Raw genomic sequence first — 22,928 nt, forward strand, 5'->3', positions numbered from 1 at the left:
CCAAGAGCCCCATTATTTTTGTGGGATTTTTTTTTTTAGCAGTTGGGGGGGGGGGCTGCTTTTAACTATTTTCATGTCTGTAGTGGGTCTATCTGTGTTGATGACATGGCTGGAGGTTACCATTCCCGGTATATCGGTGAGGTCATCCCCTGGCTTTGCCTATTTTTCTCTTTGTAGCCTATACTTATTTCCTTTCCAGTAAGAGATCAATGTAAAAATTTTAGATGTGCCGATCTTATGATTCTTGTTTTTTTTTTTTCCAGGATTAATGTCTAGTATCTAAATTGTTTGTATTTATTATTGCTAAGCAAACGGTGATCATACAATGTTCTAATAGACGCCATATATCATTATTTTGGCAGCTCCACCTGAGGTTTGGGACATCGTTGGACCTGAACTAATCCATAATAAAAAGTCAACCCTAGCCTGTCCTGTAGTAAATTTTAGTCCCAAAAAAATATATTTTTCCTTATATTTAAATGAAGTCAATGATAACAACTTAGTATCTTCATGGTCCAACACAAAGACGGCAAGCGTGGATGAGGATCTAGTATCTTCATGGTCCAACACAAAGACGCAAAGCGTGGATGAGAATCTAGTATCTTCATGGTCCAACACAAAGACGCAAAGCGTGGATGAGGATCTTCCATTATTGAGACCCCGTCTGGTGCTGGAACCTCGTATAACTTCATCAAAGAATAATGTCTCCAGCTGTATCTGCTTTATATATATAACGCCTGATGTATATGTACACAATGGAGCCAAACTTATCCTGGAAGTTCACCATGAAGCTCTGGAAGCTCCAAAATGTAAAGATGTGACCCTGCGGGTGACAGGTAGGAATGGATCGTCTTACTACTGATCTCTATAACATGTCACCAGTTATCTCTTCCATCTGTTAGATAAGTTGTCGGGCTCCTCGTATGGTCTTGGCTTGGGGTGAGTCCATGGGATTAGTGGAATGGATTTCTCTGGACTCTGGGAAAATGGGGTGTTCTTATTTCTTTTTCGTTTATACTTGTGGGATTCTTAACCCCTTAAGGACCCGGCCAATTGTCACTTTTGCGTTTTCGTTTTTTCCTGAACACGGCCATATGCAGGTTTACTAGGTTTTCTATCATTTTACCATTTTTATTAGCAGTAAAATATTTTTTTTTGCAAAAAGGCATATTTAAAATGGCCCTATTGTAACTCCTATAGGGCTTTTATTTTTTTCACCTACGGGGTCGTATGGGGTGTCATTTTTTGCGTCATTATCTTAAGTTTTTATTAATAATTTTTTTTTTTCTAGATCAAACGTATTGATCGCTTTTTAGTAATTTTTTTATACATAAGATGTCATTTAAGAAAAGCAATCTCTGTGTTCTTTTTACCGCTTTTTGTTAACGCCGTTCACCGTGCGGGAAAAATAATGTTTTATTTTAATAGATCGGGCGATTACGAATGCTACGGTGTATTATATGTTAATTAACTTTATTACTTTCTATGTGTTTAATGTATGAAAAGGGAAGGGGGGGGGTGATTTACACTTTTATTGGGGGAGGGGCTTTGGGGCACTTTGTAAAACATTTATTTATTTATTTATTTACACTTTTATAATTCCCTCAGGGAACTATCACTTACATACATTAGATCAGTAACACTGATCCCTGCTATGCCATGGCAGGCTGAATCAGAGGACCGATCCGAGGACTGCACGGAGGTAAGGAGAAGACCTCTGGCAGTCAGGGAATGCGATCGGGACCCCCGCAGACACCCTGCGGGGGTCCCGATCGCTAAGTAACCGGAGATGCTCCGGTCACTTATACGCTGCGGTTGCAGCGCGATTGTGGCATTTAAGGGGTTAATGGCGGGCGGCCGAGCGAAACCGGCGGCCCGCCATTAAGGGTGAGGTCCTGGCTGCAAATAGCAGCCAGTCCTCACCCGCTATGGGGGCGGGCTCAGCTTGTGATCCCGCTCCATAGCCCGCGACCGCGGCAGGGCGTACATTTAAGTCCTCCTGCCTTAAAGCCCAGGCAGCGGGGGCGTAAATGTATGCCCGTGGCCTTTATGGGGTTAAAGGAGAAGTCCAATTTTTTGTATTGCATTGCCCCCCAAAAGTTATACAAATCCCCAATATACACTTATTATGGGAAATGCTTATAAAGTGCTTTTTTCCCTGCACTTACTGCTGCGTCAAGGCTTCACTTCATGGATAACATGGTGATGTCATTTCTTCGATAACATGGTGGTGTAACTTCCTGGATAACATAGTGATGTCACTTCCTGGATAACATGGTCATGTCACTTCCTGGATAACATGGTGATGTCACTTCCTGGATAAAATGGTGATGTCACTTCCTGGATAAACATGGTGATGTCACTTCCTGGATAACATGGTGATGTCACTTCCTGGATAACATGGTGATGTCACTTCCTGGATAAAAATGGTGATGTCACTTCCTGGATAACATGGTGATGTCACTTCCTGGATAACATGGTGATGTCACTTCCTGGATAAAAATGGTGATGTCACTTCCTGGATAAAATGGTGATGTCACTTCCTGGATAAACATGGTGATGTCACTTCCTGGATAACATGGTGATGTCACTTCCTGGATAAAATGGTGATGTCACTTCCTGGATAAACATGGTGATGTCACTTCCTGGATAACATGGTGATGTCACTTCCTGGATAACATGGTGATGTCACTTCCTGGATAAAAATGGTGATGTCACTTCCTGGATAACATGGTGATGTCACTTCCTGGATAAAATGATGATGTCACTTCCAGGATAACATGTCACGACCCGACTCTCAAAGCTGTACGGGCTGTGGCTGCTGGAGAGGATGATGGCAGAGGGATGCTCAGCGTCCCTCCAGTGCCCTGTGTCCCTCAGTGTCCCCCTGCCATCATCCTCTCCAGCAGCCACAGCCTGCACAGTCGGGTCGTGACATCACCATTTTATCCAGGAAGTCACATCACCATTTTATCCAGGAAGTCACATCACCATGTTATCCAGGAAGTGACATCACCATGTTATCAAGGAAGTGACATCACCATGTTATCAAGGAAGTGACATCACCATGTTATCCAGGAAGTGAAGCCTTGATGAAGTAGTAAGTGCAGGGAAAAAAGCACTTTATAAGCATTTCCAGTAATAAGTGTATATTGGGGATTTGTATAACTTTTGGGGGGCAATGCAATACTTTAATAAAAATTTTCGCCGGACTTCTCCTTTAAAATATTGCTTGATCTAATGTACAGTACACTGCAATAATACTGTATTGCAGTGTATGATGTGAGTACTCCAAAGACAGGGCGTAATAGCAGTACTAAGATGGCAGACCCATAGGCCCTTACTAGTTGCCGTCTTACGCACTTGGCGCATCATGATCACAGGGGAGAAGGAGCCGCCACTTGTTTTCTAACCACGGTGACTTATTGCCTGTAAGTGAATAACTGGTTACCAACTTTACCATGAACTCCATTTTACACTCATTGGTCCAGGTTCCCACATCTGACAAGGTTTCTGTATTCTCTCTATCTGTAGCTCCACCTACTTTGGATCCAATAGAGGCCGACCAGGAATCCTACAATGTCGGGGACCATGTGGAGCTAAGCTGCAGAATTCACTCCTTTCATCCACGATACATAAATGTCATCTGGTACAAAGAGGAGGAACCGTTACCATCAATAACCAGTGAGGCTGAAGAAGATGGAGACGGATTGTTCTCTATCACCAGCTCTGTGAGGGTCACTGTTATAGAGGAAGACTATGGGAAGATATTCCGGTGTACAGTTGATCACCAGGGAACATCAGATGAAGATGAAGGCGTCGCATGGACATTACAAAAGAAAGGTAATTGATCGTCATAGCCATAAAGCTGGAACATTGAGCTTTTTTTTTTCTTTTTAAAAAGAAACCCCTCTTATCCAGACCAGATTTCATGTTACACGGGTCTCGGGAATGGATCACACCAGATCCCCATACACAGGAACATTTGGCATGGTCGAGCGTTCCCATGTTCTCTATGGTGAGGGGAGGGTTGAGAGCCCCAGCTAGACTGCTCGGACAGTGGATGTTTGGGAGACCCCCCCCCCCCCATGCACCCTATGCCAAATGCGACACCCACCGAGAGGGGTGAGTACGGCCAGCAAAAGTATAAATTATATGGGGACCTTAACACTAAGGGCAGCAGGGATGCAGCGAAATGGGATTCCTTATTGGAGAACCCCGAGTAAGACTTTGGTTGGAGTTAATGCTGATGATCATACTGGGAAATAGTAAAGGGTTATGCCATTGTCTAGTAAAACTTGATATAGTGTTAAAAAAAAGGGAAAAAGAGTGATACTTGCCCACCCCCAAACCCCTGCTGCTTCCATCTGGTCCTGGTCCTATGGTCATCTGGTCCTACGAGGCCAGAGCAGGACCTGCCCGCTCAGCCAATCACTGCATGTAGCAGTGTCCCGCCTCCACTAGTGATTGGCTGAGTGTGCAGGTCCTGCTTGGACCTCTCATCCTAGAGGCAGGAAAGATTAGGATGCAGGGACTGGAAGGAGCTAGAGGGGTCTAAAACAAAATGAAAGCCCTATTGGTGGTTATGGACCACACGGAAATTTTTTCTCATACAAATTGATAAATCTGGGCTGTATAAGTACAGCAGAGCTCATGTGATCAATGATATCTTATAACATCTTTTAGTCCACTAACGTCCGGCATCAACCTCTTCCACGGTTTGGGTATCCGTCCTCTTTCTCTTCCATCCTCACACAGCGAGAAAGAGACAGGGGAGGTATTATCAGTATCTATCAGCAGGTGGGATTCCTCCAATCGTCCGCTAGATTCCCTTTAATGGCAGCTAATGTCTCTGGACGTTACAATGTCTGGTGCCAACCACTATAAACATGAATCTATAATAACAGCCGTCATACTACATGATCTACATGAGACAACCTGCTACAAGAGCTGTGTCTAGTACTATGCTGCCAACAAGTGGCTAAACTGCATTATTACTGTTACAGACCCTGCATCGCAGAGAGAGAGGGGGTCCGATACTGAAGACCCCGAAGGAGATTGCGGTCAGCATGAAGATCCGGAAAAAATGGAGACTGAACCCTGAGCCAGTCTTCTGCAACCTGGCCAGAGAAGAAGGGCGCCTACTATATGCACCTGGTATATAGAGAAACTAAATATACACATCAGCCATTACAGGAATTGTCCAAGAAACCTTTTTCATTCAGATTAACTGGAGGATGCAGGTAGGGGAGCACCCCCCTCTCGACTTTAAGGTCCTCAACTTTCACCTATTCTGGGTTTATGTACAGTATATGTCTCCAGTGCTATGCTGCCATCAAGTGGTTAAACTGCCTTATTACTGCGTTGTGTGCTCAGGACTAGAGATGATCGAAACTCGAGCATGCTGGCATCCAATCGTTCCGTATTTGAATACAGCCCAAGGGAGTCCTGGAAAACATGGATACAGCCTATGGTGTAAAGAATTGCAAATAATGATTATGGACTGGATGTCACTGGAGTAACCCCCAATGTCTGCTACTATTGGGCAAAAAGTCTTATGCCGATATGTTATTGAGACGTCTTATACTGTGAGGACTTTACTGCCGGGAAGTGAGTGCGGTGAATTGGAAGTCTATGAGAGTCGGTGCCAACTGTAAGAGAGAAAGTGAGAAAGGAGCTGACAGGGGTCTAGACTCAAACTGCATCTGGGCATAGTGTACAAGCATACTAACCAATGTACTGTGTGTATGTGTGTGTGTATGTGTGTTTGTGTGTGTGCGTGTGCGTGGGAACCCAGTAGAAATCATAAATCTCCAGTATGTCCAATGTTCTGTCAGATTCATTGGGGAATTACTGCAGATTTAATAGAGAGGTCAAAATTCTCTCTAGTATTTTTTTCAACATGTGGTGCGGTGCCGCAATCGGGAGAGGTTTGGTCTACCTGCCGTGTCAGCTGGTACGGTGGTGTGGTAGCTGAGTGGGTCTAGGGTCACTTATCACGGTAGCCTGGAGTAGTGTTGGACCCACCCCGGACAGTTTGGCACCGCAGCAGGACGGTAAGAAAGGTTAACCCATGTGTGCAGGTGTGTGTGGGTGCGTAAGGATAAGCCAGAGTCCAATGCTTTGAATAAAAACAGAACGGTTTACTTGGAAGAACTTAGTGCAATAGAAAAAAGTACTTTGGTAGGAATACAGTTCAGTGCAATATAAAAGTACAATCTTGCGAGTTACTAAGGTGCTTGTAGTTGAGGTAGAAACAAGGTGCTTAAGAAGAGAGCTTTGAAGTAGAGAGGAGAGGAGAGGAGGTGCCTGAGGGGCCTTGTCCAATGTAGAAGTGTACTCTGCCTGGACCAGTTGTAGGTGTGTAGAAGACACATATATATATATATATATATATATACAGAGAGAGAGAGAGAACACTCATGTATAAACACTAGTCTGGCCGCCTTCTGCCCCCTAGTTGCGGACTACCCATCCTAGGTGGGTAATACGAGCTCCAGGCCTTGTTATCTGGGCTAAGCAGACTCACCAGACTTCCTAGTCGTCCTACACTGCGCAATGGAATACATAGACTTTCCGTACCTTTGTTCCACTGGGATCAGTTTTTACATAGTTACATAGTTACATAGTTAATACGGTTGAAAAAAGACACATGTCCATCAAGTTCAACCATTGCTGATTGCTGAGGTAACCGCCCTGCACATTTAGAGAGGTTTTTGATGTGGACAAGGTGATCCCTGTGTGGCTACTCTCCCCTGGGTACTTCCTTAGTACTGCATCTTGGTTGTATTACTCATAAGGAAGAACTGTGGCTTGCTTAGTTGGGTCCCTCTCACTCCAGGCAACTAACTTCTCCCACCAGGAACTAAGGGACCATTTACACAGAAAGATTATCTGCCAAAGATTTGAAGCCAAAAATAGGAATGGATTTGAAAAGAGGAGAAATCTCAGGCTTTCCTTTATGACCTGATCTCTGTTTATAGTCTGTTTCTGGCTTTGGCTTCAAATCTCTGACAGATAATCTGTCTGTGTAAATAGACCCTAATGCTGGGTTTACACGGGACGATAATTGGCCCGATAGCACGATTAACAATGTTGGAGTAACGATTTTTTTTTCATAACGATCAGCATTTAGACGGTACGATATATTGTACGGAAAAATCGTTTTGTGATCGTTTTAAGATATCGCGCGTTTTAAGATAGCCCGGCCCCCCCGCTCATCCGCAGCCCGGCCCCCCGCTCATCCGCAGCCCGGCCCCACGGTCAACCGCAGCCCCATGAGCTGCTCCGATCGCCACCCCCGCCGCTCTGATCGCCACCCCCGCTCCGATCGGGGGTGACAATTGGAGCGGCCGCGGCGTTCGGGGCGGCGGGGGTGGCGATCGAGCCGGCGCAGGGGGCTGCGGATGAGCGGGGGCCGGGCTGCGGTTGGCCGGACTTTCGCGCGACAACTGTTTACACAGAACGATCTGTGAATTTTTTGCAAACGATTTAAGAACAAGTTAAAAGATCAAAATGAACGATTTCTCGCTCATCGTTCGATCGTTTGCTGCATTTACACGTACGATTATTGTTCGAATTCTATCATTATCGTGCAAATTCGCACGATAATCGTTCCGTGTAAACCCAGCATAAGTCCTTCCTCGGGGGGCCGTCTAATCCTGCCTGTGATTGGTGGGGCTGTGTATGTAGAGAGAGAGAGAGCAGAAGGTAGGGTGAAGAAAGAAGGGGAAACACCTGCACTAGTGATGAGCGAATAGTGAGATATTCGAATATTCAATATTCGTACGAATATCCCGCAAATATTCGAATATTCGATCGAATATTCGATCCCATTAAAGTCTATGGGAACAAGTATTCGATTAGTGAAAAACATCTATTTGACCATTTACAGGGTGAAACCGGAAGCAGGGGGATTTGAACGCATATTGAATATTTATTGAATATTCGCAGGATATTCGTACAAATATTGAATATTCAAATATCTCACTATTCGATCGAACAGTATTCGCTCATCACTAACCTGCACCTGTAAGAACAACATGTGACATACAATAGTTAACCCTTAGCCTCCTTTAGCTGTGCACACTAAACAAGACACTCTAGTGACACCTAGTGGGAAAAAACACTAACTGCAGTGGATACCTCATCCCTCTTGTGTGAACCCGAGGGAGTTACCTTACTGAGGTGCAATAAAGGTTTAGGGGCCTGTATCGGGTCACCACAAACAGAGAGCCCAATGATCAATTTTTGCCTTTGGGGAGCTCAAATCTTAAGGCCATGTTCACATGGCGTTCATTCTGGTCTTTCATTTTGGAGTACTCCCTGTGTCTGGATTCATCAGCTGTTACTGTCAGATCGACCAGGAACTATATTTATTAGCCTTATGGCTGCATGAAATCTGGACCTGAACCCACAGCACAGCGAGTTACAGTATTCCACGTGGTTTTTCCAACTCGCCTCTTGTGTAATCCTAAAATTGAGACTGCAAGATGTCTTATAATAATGTTTTGTCCTCGATGACTTCTTCCAAATGTTTTCTGATTACTGTACAAATGCCCGGTGCTGATCATGTTGTATAGAGTACAGTGTTACAGCAATGAAATAGATGAATGCAGCTGAGCTGGGATGAAACAGATGGCACTGTAGGGATAGTGGTGATAAAGTGCATTATATGGGGGAGAGGGGGATTATAAAGGGGGAGAGGGGGATTATATGGGGGACAGGAAGCTGGAGGACTTTTTTTAACCTAAATGTGCCAAATGCTGCGCTGAGCCAGAATAATACATAAAGCTGCTAATCTTGGGCTACTCACTAATCCTGGAGGAGATGACCTGTTGTTGCCTGATACTTGTGATATAGCCGATCCTGTATTCACCTACACTTACCGTCACAGTCACAGAATCGCTGCTCTTCCTCCGGTATTATTGGGGGTCATCCACTACACTCCTCCATTTATATTCTGCTATTGCCAGCTTCATGTATTTAATATTGTTTACATTTATATATAGTTGTATTTTTTATGTAACAGCACATGAAATTTATATCAAATTTTTACACCTCCTAAATTATAGAGATACCTGATGAGTATTGTTATCACTTTTTCTTTTTTGTATTGTTCTGATTTTGTAATTGTCTCTCTGTGACATTTATTAAAAGGGGTAATCGAGAGAAAAAAATTGCTGTCAAAAAGTTTTACAGATTTGTAAATGCCATTAAATAAAAAAATCTCCAGTCTTCCAGTACTTATCAGCTGCTGTATGTCCTGCAGGAAGTGGTGTATTCTCTCCAGTCTGACACAGTGCTCTCTGCTGCCACCTCTGTCCATGTCAGGAAGTGTCCAGAGCAGGAGAGGTTTTCGATGGCAGAGGTGTCCAACTCAAATACACAGAGTTGCGGGCCAACTTTGATATTTATTGTAAAAAAAAGTGTACAATTGAGGAGGTTTTTCCTTCTTATAAGATATAACCTTTTTTATATGGAAGAAAACTAAATGGTGTTTTTAGTAGGCAATTGGTATGGTATGACACGACAAGCATAGGCAGGTATATGTAGGGAGAAGTCAGACATATAACCACATAGGGATTTATCATTCAGTCATTTATCTGGAGAAATGCACCACTACACTACGCACAAAAAGTCAGGGATATTTGGCTTGTGGGTGTAAATGATGGAAAACGTTCCTGCTCCAGTCATATTATATCAGGATATACAATATGGACAAGTCTCCATATTGTCTGCTAAGGCATGCAATTGTGATCCCAGGTGGATAACTGGACCACGGGCAATCCCAGCATGTCGTCGTGCGCAGGTATACAATATTCCTAGTGGGTAGAGGTCATCAATGGGTAGCCGAGATGAACCATCCGTGATCCGCGGATAATGAATATATAATTTATTTGGCTTTGCAACGCGTTTCGGCTCTCCGCATCAAAAGGGGGCCTTTATCAAGCTAACATTCACATAGCGGCGACTCAACCTAAAAAGGCTAAACTGAACAAGCATCATGATTACTTCCGGGTCAAGTCCGCAACATGTATGTGTGCAGCCCGTGTACATGCAAACATATTCAACAAAGTTCCGCAACTTTCTTGAGGACAAGAATGAGGATAATTATGAATTGTATGACAATTCATAATTCTCTAAAAGGGAATTATTTCGGATTTATCAGATCCAAACACTGATCCCTGATGGTTTAAATGAATGCATAGAACTAGTATAACGATATAGAGAAAACATAATACTGCAGTTGCTTTTTATTTCCACTAGATGCCACTGAGAGATAGAACTAGCAGAAGGGATAATAAAAGAAAATCTCACACTGTGGTTCTTTAGTGTCACCACCAGATGGCGCCGCTAGATTTTCTCTATTAGTTTACAGATATTGCAATTGTGAGTGATTATTTATTTTAACATTGATTTATTGATTTATTTATGTATTTAATCCCCTAGTTGTTCATAATATTTTATAAATCAGTGTATTTATCATTGTTTTAGCTACTGTAACAGTAATCAGGAAACATTGGCTAGTATGTCTCCAGTCTACGAAAAAGTAAGACTTCTGCGTAACAGAGGACTAACAACGTAGATAGCATATCCTAGACGCCGTCACTACGGGCTTATGTAACATGCGTATACACGTCATCACGTAGGTTACGCAGATACCTGCGCCCGACGACACGCTGGGATTGCCCGTGGTCCAGTTATCCCCCTGGGATCACAATTGCATTGTCTCGCACACCCCCCTTGGTCGGCGTTTCCCAGCAGGTGCTGCGGTATACTTCCTTTCACATGCTCGATAGCGCCTATGTATTAGCACAACTCCACCAGGTAAGTCCTTTTCTTCTCATATGGTGAAAATGATTGCTATACTATATCACACCAGGAGGCCCCCCCGTCCCTTCTCTCCCCTTGCTCTTTCTCCAGACCTGAATCCTATAGAAAACCTATGGAATCAGTTGAGTTGCCGTGTAAAAGCTGGTAACTCTGTACCCCAGAACCTCAATGACCTGAGGGACGCCTTTCAAGAAGAGTGGGGTGCCAGCAGGAGACTTCGGCGAAAATCTGTAACTGATGCTCATGGACACGTGACAAGTTATAGAGATGGTGACATGATGTTGGGGTATATTGGTTTTTGAGTGAGGAAATCACCATTGCTTCTTCTACTTACATTCCCCGTGATATAACATCAATGGAGATTTTTTACATTTTCCATACATTTCACCCACAAGTCAAATATCCCTAATTTTTTGTGAGCAGTGAGTTTGTTTTAGAGCAGGCAGAGTATCCGCAATGTCTTAGCGCCAGTTCACACTCCGCCGCGGAATCCCGTGTCATACAGGCAGTCTATGGGAGGGCTGGCGTGCCTCATCTCTCCGCGCCTCTCCTCTTGGTCAATTCTTCTGAGCGGAGAGAGGAGGCGCACAAGCCCTCCCATAGGGTTCTATTCCACGGGCCAATGGGGGCCCAATCAATGATGTAAACGAGCGCCAATCTGCTTGATCGGCGCTCGTTTACTGGGCTTATTCCACGGCCCGACAATCGTTTAGCGAGGGCTGCAGGGACATCATTACCATTGTCCTTGCAGCCCTTGTTTCATACATTACCTGTCCGGGCTGCAGGTTTTCTCCTTCTCTCCCGGTCCCGCGCTGCAGCAGCTTCGGAGCGGGGCTGTCTGAACTGACAGACCACTGAGCCAATCACTGACCGCGGCGGTCCCGGCCAGTGATTGGCTGAGCAGTCTGTCAGCTCAGACAGGTGCTGCTGCAGCGCGGGACAGGGAGAGAAGGAGAAGACCTGCAGCCCGGACAGGTAATGTATGATGTTTCAAAATCGTCGGTTTCGAAATCAACGTGATTTTAGGTTTGAACCTAAATAACTGATCAGCCGATGACACGATCATCTACTGATCATTCCCTCTATTCCACAGAGTGATAATCGGCCAAATCGGGCCGATTATCGCTCCGTGGAATAGGCCCCATAGACTGCCTGTATGACACGGAGGCTGGCGGGATTCTTTGTCGTGGGATTCCGCCAGTTTTACTCCGTGTGAACTGGCCCTTATGCAGGAGATAAAGAGTACAGAAATACAAAAAAGTGAAGGTCTTCTTGGTCCTGTCCGTGTTTTCCTCTCCTCTGTGCACCCCCCCCCCCCCCCTTCCTGCAATAAATAAAATGACAGATGGTCTTCCTGCTTTGGTCTTGATCTACAGTAGTTCACCCATTCACCGGATCCCCTTTCCCCGCTCTCTGTTCCCTCATGTGTATCCTGCTCCGCTGCCAGTGTTCTCTAGTACCACCCCTTTGTGTGTGTGAAAATTAACCCTTAACTTTCCTCTAGCATCAGCTTGCTGTGTTGTCTGTTCTGAGTTATGCTATGGCAGAGCATGCATCAGTATATGCAATCTAATGATTGCATATTTAACTGTAAGAAAAAGTGTAAAAAAAAGAAAAAAAAATGGTAAAAGAAAAAAGAAATTAAAAAATATTTTTTTTCAAACCCTTGAAACCCCAATAAAAAATATGTAAAAAAATAAACATATTATATATCATAGCGTGTGGAATTGTCCGATCTATTGAAATTCAACAATATTGTTCCCACACGGTGAACGGTGAACAGAAAAAAATAAAATAAAACGCCAGAATTGCTGATTTTTGTATTTATTTGATTTATGTATCATGAAGTTAATTAAAACCTATAAAAAAAATTTTTTTACACCAATATGATACCAATAAACACTATAGATCATGCTGCAAAAAATGACACCCTAACCAGCCCTGTAGGTGGAAAAATAAAAGTATTACGGCTTTTAGAAGGCGGGGAGAAACATTGCTTCATTGTGACCTGGACATCTGGGCATCAATGACCTCAGTCATAAAGGGGTTAAAAAAATGTTTAAAAAAAAAAAGCATAAGCATATTTTGTATCGACACATGTGAAATCATATAAATTATTGAATTATTACATTTCTTATCTCGCACAGTAAAATGCGTAAGCGCACAGGACTGTCAAACTGCAATTTATGATTTTTGGTCATATAATATCCCAGAAAAAAATGCAATAAAAACTGATTTAAAAAATCACATATAAAAAAGGTTATAAGTAGAGATGAGCAAATACGGTTTCGAAAGATTCGAATACAATCGAGTAGTGTGACGAATAAGCGGGAAAGCCCTCCCATCGCAGTTGGCGCTTTTTTTAAACCAATCACCATGCAGGGAGGCTGTGAGGGACCTTTGGAGTACGCACGCAGCACGAAAACGGCGTCTACCCTCATTGGATGGCTGAACCACATGACCTCGAATCTTAAATACTTGGTGCCCGCCTCTCGACCGCAGATGAGCTTTCAACCTAGTCAGGGAGAGATCTTGCAGCAGTTGCCCAGTAAAAGGCACGTGATATCTATTGTGCCAGTAGCAGAGTAAAAGGCAACATACTGTTGCAGTAACGTTCGTACAGCATGACGCGTGATACGCGCAAATAACATGACGCTCTACGGACGCACATTGGAATGTAAGTAATGTATGAATGTATGTAACACTGCACAAGAAATACAAAGGAAATGTGTGAATATTGCCGTAAACGTTCGTAAAGTGTTCGCAAATATTTTTCATTCGCAACTGCGGAGAGTGGCATTATACTGTGATTTTGGGGTGTTGGGTGCACCCAGGCATGCTCCCTCTAATGTCCCAGTGTCATTCCGGAGGTGTTGGCATCGTTTAGGGAGGCTTCATGGGGGACTTGGTGACCTCCAAGTGGTTGAATTTGGATTTACAAGTGCCGAGAATTTTTTTCCCATAGACTATAATGGGATTGAGTATTCGTTCGAATAGTCGAATATCGGTGCCTATTCGATTTGAATTCTCGAAAGTCGAATATTTCACTACTCGCTCATCTCTAGTTATAAGGATCATAACAAAGCTATTTTTGAACAGTTTTTTTTAACATCTTAATTTTTTTTTAAACTAGTAAAATCAAATACGCTTTATAAACACGAAACCCACCTGAATTATGATTTTTTTCCAGTTTTGCTGAAAATTTTATGACATGAAGAGTGTCGTTCCAAAGAACAATCGGTGTCAAGAAAAGAAAAATAAAAGGTGAAAAAAAAATGTAAGCACTATGGTCTTTTAACCCCTTAAGGACCGGGCTTGAAATGGCCTTAAGGACCGAGACAAATTTTATGAATATGACCAGTGTCACTTTATTTATTAATAACTTCGGGATGCTTTTACCTATCCGGCTGATTCTGAGATTGTTTTCTCGTGACATATTGTACTTTACATTTCTGGTAAATTGAAGTCGATACTTATAACGAATCTTTATGAAAAAAAAAAAAGAAAAATTGTGAAAAAAATGCATTTTTCCAACTTTGAAACTTTTCTGCTTATACAGAAAATGAAAAATAGTGGAGGTCTGCTTCACCTAACCCCTAAGGATGGAATCCTAAGTTTATCCAAAGTTCTTTGCTGAGGAAAGGAGCAAGTAGACCTCCTGAAACGCGTTCAAGAATCAAGGATAACAGAGCCTTTTAAAATCTACTGATTTTGGAGTATAGATCCCGAACTTAAGCCGTATCTGCCTGGACATTCAAACCAAGCGGCAGTTAGTAAGAGCGCGCGCTCACATGCATGCGGACGCCGCAAACAGCATGAGATAGCTCACTGTGCTGAATCAGATCTCAATTGCACGGATCTCAAAGAAGCCGAACTGACTGAGACACGGACTACCGCTACAATACCATATCGGACCGTGAGAGCTACCACCAACAGGGTGAGAGGTGGACATCCCACCATTTGTCATTCAAGTATCACTTTATCTTACCTCCAATGTGTATAACCTGAAAAGCAAAACCATCTAACCAAGACATTAATATTGATACAATTATTTTAACGGCTACACAGCGATACGAGCTCATGCCAGACCTTGAGATTCGGGACTACCGCTAAATTCACTCAGGTGAGCTGCCTGCGCTGGGCCCGGCGCAGGCAACTTCACTAGGCTCCCCATACACATAGATTTTATTATACAGATTTTTACTCTTCCATTGTTCTACCTTTTTATATCTTTATACTAGTTAGGATTTTTATGTATTTTCTATGTATTTAGATTGTTTTCTATTACAAGTTTGACCTATACAAGGTTTTTTATAGCGATGATCGACTGATAAGATTCAGACCAAACATGATATATGAATTTAAGTAATAAATGTTGATGTACAATCTATATAGGTGCATAAGTCATATGTCTCCACAGTGTTCGCAACATACCACCCGCTTCTAGAGAGCCCTCTACATTGGTTCATATTTATACAGAAAATGGTTATGCATCAGAAATGTCATATTAAATAGCATTAGCAACATGTCTACTTTATGTTGGCGGCATTTCTTTAACTATATTTCATTTTTTTAGACAATAGGAAGCTTAAAACATTAGCAGCAATTTTCCAAATTTTCAGTAAAATTTCAAAATCAGATATTTTTAGGGACCTGTTCAGATTTCAAGTGTATTTGAGGGGCCTGTATGTTAGAAATCCCCACACAGCACCCCATTTCAGAAACTGCACCCCCTAAACTCTGCAAAAGCACATCCAGAAAGTTTTTTAACCCTTTAGGAGAGTCACAGAAATAAAAGCTAAGTATGTAAGAAATTTGAAATTTAAATTTTCTGTGCAGAGATTTTATTGTAATCCAATATTTTTCATAATTATAAACCTATTACCAGAGAAATGCACCCCAATATTGATCGCCCCATTTCTGCAGTTTATAGAAATACCCCACATGTGGCCCTATTGCGTTATTTGACGCAACCACAAGCCTCAGATACAAAGGAGCGCCTAGTGCATTTCAATGGCTCCGTTATATTTGGTCATTTCTGACTGTACCACTTCAGGTTGGAAGAGGCTCTGGGGTGCCAAAACCTAAAAAACACCCCTAAAGGGACACCCTTTAGAAAACTGCACCCCTCAAGGAATGTAACAAGGGGTGCGGTGAGCATCTGGACCCCACAGGTGCTTCACAGATTTTCAGTACAATGTGGCGTGAAAAAGGAAAAATTCTATATTTTTACACTAAAACCTTCAATTTTTCATTTTTACAAGGGGATAAAAGAAAAAAAAACACCAAACGTGTAGCACAGTTTCTCCCGAGTACAGAAATACCCCACATGTGGACATAAAGTGCCAAGCGGGCGCAGGACGAGCCTCCAAAGGGAAGGAGCGCCAATTGGCTTTTGGAAGCTGGATTTCACTGGAAAGGATTTCAAGGGCCATTTACAGAGCCCTCGTGCTGCCAAGACACTGGAAACCCCCGACAAGTGACCCCATTATGCGAACTACACCCCTCAAGGAATCTAACAAGGGGGGCAGTGAGCATATGAACCCCACTGGTGACGGGCACAAATGTGGAACAATGTGACGTGAAAGGGAAATTTTTCATTTTTTCACATTCACGGCACAAATATTCGATATTCATAATGCACCCCTTGTTAGGTTCCTTGAGGGGTGTAGTTTCCAGAATAGGGTCACATGTGGGGGGTTTCAACTGCATCAAGGCCCTCAAAATCCATTCCAGCCAAATCCAGACTCCAAAATCCAAATGGCGCTCCTTCCCTTCAGAGGCTTGCCCTGCACCCGCATGGCGCTTTATGTCCACATGTGGGGTATTTACTGACTTACTGACTGGGAAATTGCGCTACACATTTTGTGTTTTTTTTTTATCTTTTAACCCCTTGTGAAAATGAAAAAATCAAGACAAGATCAATGATTTAGTGTAAAAATTAAAAACATTTTTTACACTAAATGTTGGTCTAGCCTTGATTTTTTTCTATTTCCACAAGGGGTTAAAAAAGAAAATGAACACAAAACGTGTTGGGTAATTTCTTCTGAGAACGAAAATACCCCACATGTGGACATAATGTGCCATATGGGCACAGGGCAAGCCACCAAAAGGACAGAGCGCCATTTAGAGGCTGGAATGGAGGATGGAGGCCATGTCGCAATTACAAAGCTCATGTGCTGCCAGGACAGTAGAAACACAGCATAGCAGGACAGTATACACACAGCACGTGGCCCCGTCTCCTCCCCCATACCCGTGCTGGGAGAGTAACTCAGAAGGATGGCAGACACCCAGATCACAGAGCGGAGGCTCCTCCTGATGATGGGGGTTACACTCCTCAGCCTCCTCCATCCAGCAGCTGGTAAGTCTCATCTATTATAAGACCAGAGAATGAAGAGTAGGCCTATGAGAGCAGACACCATAGATTCCTTATGTATTCAGCCTGTGTGACCCTATAGACTCAGAGAGACAATGGAGCACGAGGCTGGGGTGACAGGCAGCCAGAGCTAGAAGGGGGCGAGGGACTCTGAGTGGTCTCACACCCAGGGACCCTCAGTATACCTGCTGCTACATGTATACATTGTGTTGGCCTACAGTATATACATATACATGCAGGAGACAGTGATAGACAACATGTACACAGGGCCGGCTCCAGCTTTTTGTGGGCCCTTGGGCGACAGAGCCTCGGCGGGCCCCTTTGAGGAGCAAATCATGGAGAGACAGGCGAGGAAAGATTTGCAGCAGAAGAAACATGCAGCTGCTGCATATCTTTCTCCTCCTGTATCTCCTGATCTCTGCAGTAGTCAGGACTCTGGAGGAGTCAGACACAGTGACAGGAATATATATATATATCATGCTGGTGCTGCTAGTTCTCTAGTATACAGCTCCTTCTGTGTGTGTGTGTGTGTGTGTGTGTATATATACACACACACAGAGCAGGAGCTGTATACTAGAGAACTAGCAGCACCAGCATTATATATATATATATATATATATATATATATATATATATATATATTTATAATATGAACATGGTGAGACCTCTAGTTCTCCTATATTCAGGCCCTGCAGTGATATACAGTGTGTGTATATATATATATATATATATATATATATATATATATATATATATATATATATATATACACACACACACACACACACACACTGTATATCACTGCAGGGCCTGAATATAGGAGAACTAGAGGTCTCACCATGTTCATATGATAGATAGAAGATAGGGAAATAGATAGATAGATAGATAGATAGATAGATAGATAGATAGATAGATAGATAGATAGGAGATAGATAGATAGGAGATAGATAGATAGATAGATAGATAGATAGATAGATAGATAGATAGGAGATAGATAGATAGGAGATAGATAGATAGGAGATAGATAGGAGATAGATAGATAGATAGATAGATAGATAGATAGATAGATAGATAGATAGACAGACAGACAGACAGATAGATAGATAGATAGATAGATAGATAGATAGATAGATAGGAGATAGATAGATAGATAGATAGATAGATAGATAGGAGATAGATAGATAGATAGGAGATAGATAGATAGATAGGAGATAGATAGATAGATAGATAGATAGATAGGAGATAGATAGATAGATAGATAGATAGATAGATAGATAGATAGATAGGAGATAGATAGATAGATAGGAGATAGATAGGAGATAGATAGGAGATAGATAGATAGATAGATAGATAGATAGATAGATAGATAGGAGATAGATAGATAGATAGATAGATAGATAGATACAGATATCTAGTTGTTTTCTGTATAGAGGTCCTGCTGTAATATATATATATATATATATATATATATATATATATATATATATATATCCTGCTGTAATAGATATAGATATATTACAGCAGGACCTCTATACACAAAACAAGTAGAAGAACCAGCACATACAGGACACTTAGTTTGCAGAGCCTACCTGCTGCCCTCAGGTCATGTGTCCGATCACATGACCCGTGACATCATCAAAGGTCCTTCAGACTCAAAGGTCCTCTTTCCTACTCGGCTGTAGGGAAGATTTGTGATGGAGGACAGGTGCTCGGGGGCCCCAGTATGGATCGGCGGGCCCCTAACTGTCACATGCGGCCTCTAGGGGCCCAGTCCTCTTTGTTACTACACTTTTTTTTCTTTTTTACTAACAAAAAAAATGTAGTAACAAACGGGAGTGGGCCCCTAGAGGAGCTGGGGGCCCCGGCATTTGCCCTACTTAGCCGGGTGCTGACGCCGGCCCTGCATGTACACCATCACACTGAATACACCTGCTCTCAGTAGACCCAGGTGTATGGTGCCCCCATTTATGATATAATATACCCCCATATATAAATTCATTATACACGGTGCCCCCGTATATAAATGATATAATATACCCCCATACGTAAATTCATTACGCACTGTGCTGCATATATAAACTATATAGAATGCTGCCATATGTAAGTTATATACTATACTCCCCCACATAAATTTGATATACACTGTGCCCCACGTATATGAATGAAATAATCTCCCCCCCCCCCCCCCCCCCCCATACATGTTTTTTTTTTATACACATTGGAGGAGATTTATCAAACATGGTGTAAAGTGAAACTGGCTCAGTTGCCCCTAGCAACCAATCAGATTCCACCTTTCATTCCTCACAGACTGTTAGTAAAATGAAAGGTGGAATCTGATTGGTTGCTAGGGGCAACTGAGCCAGTTTCACTTTACACCATGTTTGATAAACCTCCCCGAGTGCCCCTATATATGTATTATGTAATATACCCCCGTACATCAATTCATTATGCAGCCATAGATATGCTACATATATTATACACAGTGTATATTGTATATGAACTGTATATCCATGAAGTCGCGGCTGCACAGTCCTCTCTATCCCCTCCCTGCACTCGTCTCTATGATTATAGGATGGGGTTAATGAAGAAGTTCACCGGCACCTACTTCTATATTGTAATACATATGCAGTTAGAAGGACGTATAATGGGCTAATGCCAATCAGCAACGAGGTGCTCCTCATAGGCAAAAGACACATACATCTACACAGTCCAGTAAGTAGAAAAAAAGCTGAGGGCACTCACCCATCTGTTGAAAGTTGCTTTATTCCAGGGTGCAATTAAAAGCTCTGAAAAACATATCTTGCCAAAACATACACCATACCGCTTCACAGCATAGTCATGATGGCCATTTCACGCGCATGCGCGTTTCATCAGATCATCTGATGAAGCGCGCATGCGCGTGAAATGGCCATGGCAAGATATGTTTTAAACTACTAAACTAAGTAGATGTTACTAAACTAAGTGACCCTTGTCTGTCTTCCAGGTTTATTACAAATCCGCAGGACAGATTCTACTATAGAGACACCTCCAGGTCACAATATAACCCTCCCTTGTCTCTTCTATGGATATGAGGAGTCACCTCTGGATCTCTCTACGGTTTCTGTCCGTTGGACTCTAACAACGTTGAAAGGAGAAAAACCTGTCTATTGGTTCCACGCTGGAGATCATATCCAAACCAGACTTCGGTCACATATACCAGACAGTGGCCTTATAGGAGGAGACGGCAGCCTGTATATATCCAATATACAGCCCAGTGATGAAGGAGAATACACCTGCACTGTTATCGTCACTCCTGAGAAAGCAACAAGGAAAGTCACTATGGAGGTGTCAGGTAAGTACAATGGTGGAACAAAGTGTGATGACCAAGGGGTCTGCTAGCTTCCCACAACTACTTCTTCTTCTTCCTCCTCCTCCTCCTTCCTTAGTTCTATTGACTCTTTAGGAGATTAGTCGCCAGCAGAGAGCAGAGAACAAAGGATTACGGGATTAGCGGGAGCTGTGTGAAAGCCGGTATTCAGAGGTCAGAGAGGTCAGTGCTGACTTCAGAGGAGATAGGTGATGTAGCTGTAAATTAACTCTTTGTTGTTCTGTTTTGGTGCCTCGTCTCCCTCCACCCCTCCCCTCTCCATAGAGAACCATGAAGACAGGGAGGGGGGGGGGGGAGCTTCAACTGACTCTCATGATAAAAATGCATTTTTCGGCTAATAAACCCAATCACAAAGTTTCTCAAAATCGCCTGGACTATTGATTTAGGCAACAACAAAAAATGAAACGACAGTGACGCTTTAAGATTTTGTTATTTTATGTCCGTTCCTATTTCTGTGTCTCTGTTCCTCCTCAGCCGTACCGACTTGTGCAGTGAGTGACTCCAGACTAGAGATGATTCTAGACACAAAGACATCTCTTACCTGTGATGTGAGCGGCTTCTATCCAGAACCTGTGAAAATACGTTGGGTGAAATACAGTGAAGCTTCGTCCAACAAATCCAAACTGGATAACCGGACCTGCACCAGTATACCAGTACAGAACCATGATGGAACCTACAATGTGACAAGTCTGCTGTCTGTAAGACCTATGAGCAGTGAGGAGGATGGAGATGTATATTCCTGTGTGATCAGCCACAGGTCACTGAAAGAATATGCCCTCACCTGTAATGTTACTATATCGGTGCAGCCTGTGCTAGGTATGTACTTTTGCATGTACTTTTGCAGAATCTAATGTATATCTGGTGTAAGGATATAATCTGGTTGTAAGACCCTTACCTACCCATGCTCCAGCGACATCCTCATGGGGCCAGAGTCCTGCCCGAAGCGCGTTCCTCTACTCACCTCTGTGATCTGACTACCCCCTTGTCTATGACTCTGTACTTTGCTGCCCGCTTGGTTAAACTTTGGCTATTGTGACCTGACTTCTCTTTGGTTTGTGATTCGGTACCTCTGCTGCCCATTAGGTTTGACCTCGACTATCTGACTCTCCATTATTTGTTTGTTCATCTAGTCTGTGTCCATTGTTTGTATGTATCACAAGTCAGGGACTGTCACCCAGTTGCCTGCAGCCGCCTAGGGCGGACCGAGGCAAATAGGCGGGGACAGTGGACTGGGACAGGGTCCACTGTCTACCCTGTCCGATATCCACCAGCAGTGTCATGACACAGGTCTTGAAGTACTCTACAACCTTATCAATTACGTATCTATACATCTGACATCAAGGTCCAGTGTGGTATAACCATAAACAATCCAAGAACACTGATGGAACTTGGCAGTTTTAGAGGGACTGGTTGACTATTTAAAGGAGTGTGGGGGGTCTTCTGAATTCCGACCAATGGCATATATTTTAACAGGACATAAGCTTCTGTCATAAGCAACTATCCGCAGCTTATTCCCCTATATCCAAAAGTAGCACATGCATAATCAACCATTATATATATATATATATATATATATATATATATATATATATATATATACACACAGTATAGGGTGTACGGCTACTTTGAAGCTGACTAGAGACATGGGATTTATCTGCAGACCATTGGCTCATCTAGCTACATGTCTGTGGTGGTCAAGCACAGTGTTCTGATGAGTACATTTCGTATATGCGTTGAGCGACCTGCACACTTCACACATTACATTTACACAATGGGTGCTCGCTATCAGCTGACATCCCACTGAAATGGCCAGAATGGGAGATATCCAATCCCAGCCATGTAACTGGGAGCAAATTGACATTTATGGCCACCTGGGGTGTACATGTGTGTCCAGTTGACACGTTGGTAATACATAAATGGAGGTTCCTATGGGGAATTATTTTCCCACCGATCAGAGTAGAAGACTAAATATAAATGCTAATTTCTTGTACCGTATTTGTTTTATATTCTTCTAGATAGCGGTCATGGTATCGGTCAAATCGTTGGGATTGTATCTGGGATCCTGCTGCTGCTGTTACTGTCCTTGTTCTTTGTGTACACAATTTATATTAAAAGAGGTAAAAGCTGTATATAAGTTGTATATAAAGTGCAAACAAGCGTACAGTCAGAGGTCTGGTCAAAAAACAGCAATTTCGTACCCATAAAGTGCGACGTTTTATCAGTAATATAAATGTAAGCAGCCATACTTATGTGCATAGATCGCTCATAGATGTATAAGGCTGGGTTCACACTACGTATATTTCAGTCAGTATTGTGGTCCTCATATTGCAACCAAAACCAGGAGTGGAT

The 22,928-nt window shown here is 42.8% G+C and overlaps 1 protein-coding gene across 1 annotated transcript in view; it reads left to right on the plus strand.

Moving 5' to 3' along the window:
• LOC138789194 (uncharacterized) overlaps positions 1-22,928 on the plus strand; it is a 29,478-nt gene that overhangs the window by 2,178 nt on the left and 4,372 nt on the right. Inside the window, exon 5 of the mRNA XM_069967801.1 lies at positions 363-836. Coding sequence (XP_069823902.1) covers positions 363-836 — 474 coding nt within the window. The remainder of the gene's footprint in view (positions 1-362; positions 837-22,928) is intronic.

Source organism: Dendropsophus ebraccatus, chromosome 4, assembly GCF_027789765.1.
Source record: "Dendropsophus ebraccatus isolate aDenEbr1 chromosome 4, aDenEbr1.pat, whole genome shotgun sequence".
In the NCBI taxonomy this organism is placed as follows: domain Eukaryota; kingdom Metazoa; phylum Chordata; class Amphibia; order Anura; family Hylidae; genus Dendropsophus; species Dendropsophus ebraccatus.